Below are 8,018 nucleotides of genomic sequence, written 5' to 3' on the forward strand. Positions count from 1 at the left end.
AAAAAAGCTCTTGACACTGGAGCGAAAGTGGTTTCAGATGTGGTTAGTGGAATCCCAATCGCAACAGCTCTGAGAAACAGATCAATGAATGCTGGTAAAGAAACTCTGTTATCAGCGAGGGGGGAAGTGAGGAAAATGACGAGATTGGGACTTAAAAGGAAACGTGGTGCTGTTCGCAAAGTCACTCGAAAGACATCTAAGAAGAAGAAAACATCGTTTCCTTCTCACTCTGATTTATTTTCATAAGCGTTATGGCTCTTTTACATCCTCACTCAAGTGGGTGTGTGAATTCTGAATTGGACCTTTTTCAAGTTCCTCTGACTCAAACTGGTATCGTCAGCGGTGAATGGGTCGAATACAATCCCATTTCCAGCATTACTAACAATTCAGCATTAACATTTTGCATAAGTGGAAATTCCGAAGCGTATGTTGATTTGTCACAAACACTCCTACACGTTCAGGTGGATATCAAAAAAGAAGATGGATCTTACCCGAAAGCTGCCGTTCTGGCGCCGGATGGCACAGTTACTACACCTGCCGATAATATCGCACCCGTCAATCTATTTTTGCACAGCCTCTTTCCAGAAGTCCATTTATTTTTAAACGAAAAGTCTGTTACGTCCAACGCTAATAATTATCCGTATAAAAGTATGATTCAAACTATGCTAACCTTTGGTGATTCAGCAAAAACTAGTCATCTAACTAGCTCTTTGTTGTATCGCGACACGACCGCTAAATTGGACGATTTAAAAAAAAACAAGGTTTCTTGAAGAGAGCCTCTTTTGCGCAACAGGGGACTATAGATATGATCGGCGTCGTTCATTTAGATATGTGTCAACAACCTCGATATCTATTGAACTTAGTGGATTTGAAATTTATTTTCGGAAAACCAAACAAAGAATTCTGTTTACAAAGTGATGTAAAATGTCAGTTAGAGATCAAATCTGCCTCCCTTTATCTCAGAAAAGTAAATCTAATTCCCGAAATTCCGTTATCCCACGCCAAAGTGTTACAAATGGCAAGAGCTAAAACCCCATTACCAGCACCGAATGTACTTCCTTTTCAATTCATTTCAAGACCATTTGTTTACGGGTCAAATACCGAAAAGTCGTTAAAGGATTGGTCTCCCAAGGTGCTTTTCTAGGTGACATAAAATTGTCACCATATAATTTCAAACATTTTAATTTGAATCACATTGGACTGTACGTGGACGGTTGTAGTGTACCACATAAAGCACTTACCCCCAATTTCGCTGAGAATAGTTATATACAGGCGTACGCTAATTTATTCCTTCAAACTGGACATTGGAATATAGACGAAGGAAATCAGATCAGTCGAGAAGACTACGCTGGAGGAAATTGTCTTTTCGCTTATGATTTGACAGCTGATTTGATAAGCAACGAGTCGCATTGCCATTTGGTGAAAAACAGAAATTTAAGGCTGGAAATAAAATTCGCTTCTTTATTACCAGAAACCATTGCGGTAATTGTGTACGCGGAATTTCAGAGTTTGATTGAGATTGATAAATATAGAACCGTAGTTCTCGACTAAATTGCATGGATACGCTACAATTGACCGAAATTATGGAGAAAGATAAATTCGCGAAGGACCTATTTCGCGGAGTATTCGCCGCGAACAAATTACCTAAATTCGTAAGGACATTCCCATCGTCATATATCGTTAACACGGCTACATCGACGAGCTCTGGAGAATATTGGGTTATATTGTATTTCTCGAGAAACAAAAATAACGAATTTTTCGACTCCTACGGTAACCCACCTGATATGTTCCGCTTTAATGACTTCGTCGAAAGAAACAGTAAGACTATTACCTTTAATTCGTTACAACTACAACCAAATCACAGTATGACACGTGGTGGGTTTTGCGTTTATTTTGCAATAAATCGATGTAGAGGTGTAAAAATGTTTAATATTGTGACTAGATTTTCGAAAAATAAAACTGTCAATGATAAAATGATCAAAGAATTTATGTATTAAAAATATTCAATAAATATCCAATAGGGATTTCTAAGATATAAAACAAATATCAATTTAAAAATGATCAATAAACATAGTGATATTATAAAAAGCTTTCGCTTATTTTTACTCCTACAAAATCATAGTGCTAGAATAATACAGTCCATTCATTCGGTTTTTTTTGGTTACATGATTTTCAAAGTTCAAACCAATTTATTATTTTAATTCATCAATCTAGCGTACGGGTAAAAGAACCATTTTCAAACATTTTTTTATAAACATGCATTTTTCAAAACATTAATCCAGTAATGACCGTACGACAAAGTACGAATACCGTACCCCAAAATATATTTTTTGTTTTCACAGGGGTTTAGCGCCATTTTATGTCTCAAACTAACGATGCGCTTCATAGAACTACTTGTCAGTTTCCTCTTGAACAAACACTCATGATAGTGGCAGTGTCGAATTTTGTTTTTAACTACCCGTTTACAAATTCCTTGAGTGTTTTTTTCTCTCCGTTATTGGAAATGAAACTGTACATTTTAGGTCTGAGACCGCAGAATTCCTGAATTGGAATACCATTCATTTCGTCCTTCATCTTCCCGACGACACTCTTATTTTGGTCACTATGTAGCGGGTGATCAGTGGGATAGCCTGAGAAGTCGAAAAGATTGGAATTGTTCTTAAAATCGGAGTAGACATCATCGGTTCTGATGTCATAAGTAAGGTTATCAGTGTCAGTGAAAATTAGTCGCGCGTTTCCTTTGTGGATCTTCGTGATGAAGTCGTAATGAAATTCATACATGCTTAGCTTAGACAGCTCCAAAATATTATAACCTGTGTATATTGGTCTGTTTAGCGTCAGGGTCCTTTTTTCATATGAATTCCAACGAGTTCATTATGAAAAATAGTGAATTTTCAAAACATGGAGATGACGCTTTTTTAATTGCCCGTTCGGGTGTTTGAACTAGGTGGAACACTATTCTGTTTCGTAAGTTCTCCATCGTTTTACCTAGGTTTAAAAAATAAAATAAAAAGATAAAAAGTAAAAATAAAAATGAAGTACAAATGTATATTTAAATATGTTATACCAAAAACGCTGTTGTTTTGGAGTTTGAATAGATCTCGTTCAAAATCGTTATTGGCTAGTTTCCTCTTTTCCGTATTAAACTCAATGAATGGACGCAGCCATGGTCCCTGGTTAAACGATAATATCTTATGAACTTTGGTTATTTTCAAGCCTTTGGAAACGTAATATTTTAGATTTCTGTAGTGTATGACGTATTTCTCTTTGTTCATCAAACTGGGAACCAGCTTTGGGAGAGTATCTTTTTCCAAGAGATCTAAGTCCTTTATCATGAGTTTATAATATGGTGAAAACATATCTTTAGTTACTATCCGTGATTCGGGGGCAAGGGGATAACAATTATGATCTTGATGAAGTTCTTCGGGATATTGTAAATCTACTTCCAATATGAAGCCGTAGGTTGATTTGTTCGATAAATTTAACACATGAGTATTGGTGAAAGACATTAGGTCATTGTCCGGTACCCACGAGAACTTACTCATTGGGAGATAATCTACCATAGAATAACCGTATAAATTATTCTTATCCAAGTACATTATAAAATTTCTAGGCTTTTGGGGGTCATAAGTTTTAGGGATATACTTATTGTTCGCTTGGGCAAGCCTATGACTTATCATCGAAACACCTCCTCTTATTCCACGCTCAATAAATAAATGGATGTCTATATCTTGTATAAGCTCTAGCCGGACTTTTGCCATGTAAAGTGCAGCTTCCCAGGTCTAGTGTATGCGTGTGCACAGTCAAGTTTATAAAATTCCATACACATTTTACGGAAGCTCTGGTAAACATCTGCTATAATTGTAGTTTGTCCAAGCGCACATAGAAGTCGTGTAATTCCCCTATGAAGTAGAACAATCAAATTTATTATATTAAAAATAAAAAGGATATATTTTAAAATACCTAATGTTTGGATATTAAAAGCTCTCCAAACGTTTTGCACATTTTCACAACAATCATCGGATAAATCTTCATCGGTTAAATCGTTGTAAAAGGGTTCTTTTGGAGGCAATTTAGTTTCATAAAATTTTTCTATATCACACATGTAATCATAAGGGTACGCTAATTTTTTAAGTAAATGTACAACTACATTTGGTGAATAGACAGAGTTAAGAATAGTGAACTTGTCAGGCCCCTCCTTCGCTAAATTTGAGATGCGGGCATGAATCGAACAGAATCGATAAAACGAAGTCGTTAAAAAGTATAACTAATATATGTTTCAGCGTTAGAAGGGATGCACGTAATTTCTTCTTCCTTCTTCAGACCAATCCTCTGCATGATAAGGTGAGCATCATACCTGTAAATATGTATTCCACCCTTAAAAATGTAACTCATTGTAAATTCTTTTTTTTCTTTAAACGTACCGTGATAAATTGTGCATAATAACTGGAATGAACTTTCCCACTCGTAGCTTTAGGTTGCAAGAGTTATGTGCAATTCCCCGGAAACGTCCTAAAGGTTGTTAAACCATTATTTATATACCATACGCACAATATCACTATATTTACCTGAAAAATGACAATGATCTTTGACCGGCGGATCTGCAAATGTCAGGATTTCTGAGCAAACATAGCAATGAGTAGCTTTCAAACACACTTCAATTTCTGTCACTGTGGGAAGAACCACTATGAACCCACCTACAAGCGGTCGGTACTTTATAAGGTCCACTTGCAAAAAAAGAATGCAATTTATTATCCAACCACTACCGATATCTTGAAATTCTTCCATTGCCTTGCTTATCTGTTCTATACACGTATCAATTTGACGTTGAATTTCATCAGATAATAGAGTGCATTGGTTTCTGCTTCGGAAATACGGAAGCGCCTCCTCTTCTTCGCCATTGTTCAATTCTCGTAAATAACGATCACGAATGAAGATGTTCCATTTCATACCATTATTTTTCAATAATTGTTTTTCCTGATTAATTGGATCTGTATATATTTTTCCGCTGGAGCATGGTATATCATAGATACCATAATTATCTTGTTTGTTAACTTTATCTTTAAAAGGGGTGAAGTTATTTAAATTTGGTTTATAGGTCTGAATATGGGTTTAATTTTAGCCTTGCTGAATACAATACCGATGATGGGAGACACGTTTTCTACGGATAAAATATTAACTTTATCGTGTTTACAACTCTGTCAATTCCTCTATTAACTAATTTGGTGTCGAAGCGTCGGTTTTTGCGATAGCTTTTAGAAATAAAATTTATTGATTCAGGAGTTCATCGTTTGAGCATATCTTTGAACTCGATCGAAAATAAATTAAACGCTGTGAGGTTTTGACTACCAGGATTGTTAGATTTGACGTGAAGCAGCAAATGCTATTGTAAAAGGTCTTCTTTAAACCTGGGTAGTAATTTCATAGTTGTGGTATTTTCTCATCAATACGTCTAGGAATGGGATAGATTTATTGGTTTCTGTTTCAACAGAAAATTGTATGTATTAATCTTGTAAGCTAAGATAATCCAGAACTGTGTTTAAATTTACCAATCAATGTCACCAAAAATTTATTTGTATCTTACCAAATATTGAACAATAAAAATATTATATTTTTCGACTTTTTTCATTTTCAAATCTGAGAAATTCCCAGGAATTTTAAATAAAAAAATTTCATTCTTAGATGTCAAAATCATTTTCAATTGTCATGGAAAGAGAAAACCCATTGGTACTTTTCCCTTTAGCAAATCTCAAGTTCATGGTCTACTATCGCCCCCAGATTGGCCCAAGTCTAAGATAAACACTTTGTTAGTGGTGGCTTCTAATCGGTGCCAGCTCTTAAAAATTTCCCTCGTTCTTAAGGTGTAAGTGAAAAGGAAATAATTTGAAAATTTAAGCAACAACGCTTTAAGATAGTATATTTGCCCGTCCCTTGATTTCAACATCTAAAAAGTTTTCCTTTTAATGGTTTTCTTTGGTTAACAGTTGCTCGCGTTTAATGATTTTTACATTTTCTATTTACCAAGTGAAACTTGGACTGGTATACTGAACAGAACCACAAGAGCCCGTGAACTTTATTTTCGGACCGTGTAAATAACCAATGGGATTCGTTTTTCTTAACAAGAAATAAAATGTTCTGCAAGATTCACCGCCTCTCATTTGCTTTCTAATACGCGCGTTGATTTCGCAAACTTGGTGCGGGAAAATTGTTATTTTTGAATGTTATAAAGCGATAAACGATTTTTCAAGACGATTTTATATTACATTTAAGTTCATATAAACGGGAAAAATTGTTAGTGGAATATTTCTTTTATCATTTGGTAGGTTAATTACCGTCAAATTTACATTAATTTCAATTGGGCGGGAAAAACTTTTAACCGAGTTACGCGAGAGCTCGCCTCTAGAGGCACTGCTCGTCAATCGCTCGTACTCTATTGGTACGAGTTATTTGTAAGTTTTTTAATTTCTTGAAATTTGTTTAGGGTTTAGCTATTTTATCCCTTTTAATTATGGACTTATCTACTTATTTGCCTATTTTATCAATTTATCTTTATATAATTCCGATATTTCACAAATAATCTATTTCAATCAATTATAATCGTTTTTGCTCACATTTACTGCTTTTGATCAAATTTTTTTAAATTAATTATTTATTTTCAATTTTGAAAAAATATTTTATTTCAAACAATTTTTAAATATTTTTTCAATGTTAGTACTATCATAAGCCTATAATAATAATAATAGATTTTTATTGGATCGTCTTATAAGTTTACAACTTCTTTACATAAGAGTCGAGTTACAAATTAAATTAAATGAGAAAAGTTCTACGAGTGATTTATATAAAAGTAAATGACACAATAGTAATCACCAGAGTGACGAGTTAATATGAGTCAAATAATGGGTGGTTATTTTTTTTTAAAGAGGTTAATGCTCTCAACTTCTTTTAACGGATTCGGAAGTTTATTCCAGTTTTGAGAACCTGCTATTTTAACACTTTTCGGAATACTTGTCCCTAACGTTTTAACCCATTTTCCAATGTAAAAATTATCTTTAGCACCTCTCGTATTAATATTATGGGGGGACGGCGGGAATTTATCTAAGATGTATTGAGGGGCTCGTTTATTTTTGATTTTATACATGAAAATTAAAAGGTTATACCAGTTTGTAAAATAAATGGAATTAACACGTGCAATATGTTTAGCCTCAGTCAAGGAGGAAAATTTTGGGAAGCCAGCAATTAATTCTGAAGCTGTATTTAGTACTTTCTGGATGTTCGTAAGGTCAGATTTAGTAGCCGACGCATAAAAAAATTATGCAATAATCGATAATCGGTTTAATGACGGTATTAATAATTAATCTAAGTGAGTCGGTCGAGATATGACTTTGAAGAGTTTTCATCAGCCATAGCCTGCTCTTGACTTTGCTAATAATATACTGTATATGAGGATGCCAGTCTAAAGATTCTTCAAAATATACACCGAGGTTCTTAAAGGTAGTCGTTCTAGCGATAGTACCATTATAAATAGAGGATATGGCGTTTGCAGCTGCAGCCTTTTCCCGGTTATGGGAGAAAGGCATAAATTTAGTTGTTTCTTGGTTAAGGCATAGGCCTTTATTGGTCAAGGCCTGTTCAAGTGAAAATAAATCACTTTCGCCATTAGAAATTAGTCTAGTTAGGTCAACATTGGCCGATGAGACTGTTTTATCGTCAGCGTATGCATTAGCTACAGAATGAATAAGGCTCTTATGAAGGTCCATGGAATATACATTAAACATGAGGGGGCCCAGGACGCTGCCCTGAGGCACCCCATGTTTTATTTGTTGGGTTGTTGAAGTATGGTTATTATGATATACAATCTGTTGACGATCAGTGAGATATGACTGTATCCATTTGTGGGCAGTACCATGAATTCCAATCTTACTGAGAGATTGTAATAATGGTTTAGGTTGTATGGTGTCGAACGCTTTGGTAAGATCGATGAAGATAACTAGCACATACTGTCCATTTTCTAGGTGTTG

The 8,018-nt window shown here is 34.8% G+C and overlaps 1 protein-coding gene across 1 annotated transcript; it reads left to right on the forward strand.

Annotated features, from left to right (window-relative positions):
- The first annotated feature begins 805 nt into the window (after positions 1 to 805).
- On the forward strand, positions 806 to 1,551 carry LOC149963249 (uncharacterized protein F54H12.2-like). The gene is made up of 2 exons (XM_090165534.1): positions 806 to 1,018; positions 1,078 to 1,551. The coding sequence occupies exons 1-2, from the start codon at positions 806 to 808 to the stop codon at positions 1,549 to 1,551; spliced, it is 687 nt and encodes a 228-aa protein (XP_090021660.1).
- The last annotated feature ends 6,467 nt before the right edge of the window (positions 1,552 to 8,018 follow it).

This window comes from Leiobunum rupestre, chromosome 1, assembly GCF_980474605.1.
Source record: "Leiobunum rupestre chromosome 1, qqLeiRupe1.1.hap1, whole genome shotgun sequence".
In the NCBI taxonomy this organism is placed as follows: Eukaryota; Metazoa; Arthropoda; class Arachnida; order Opiliones; family Sclerosomatidae; genus Leiobunum; species Leiobunum rupestre.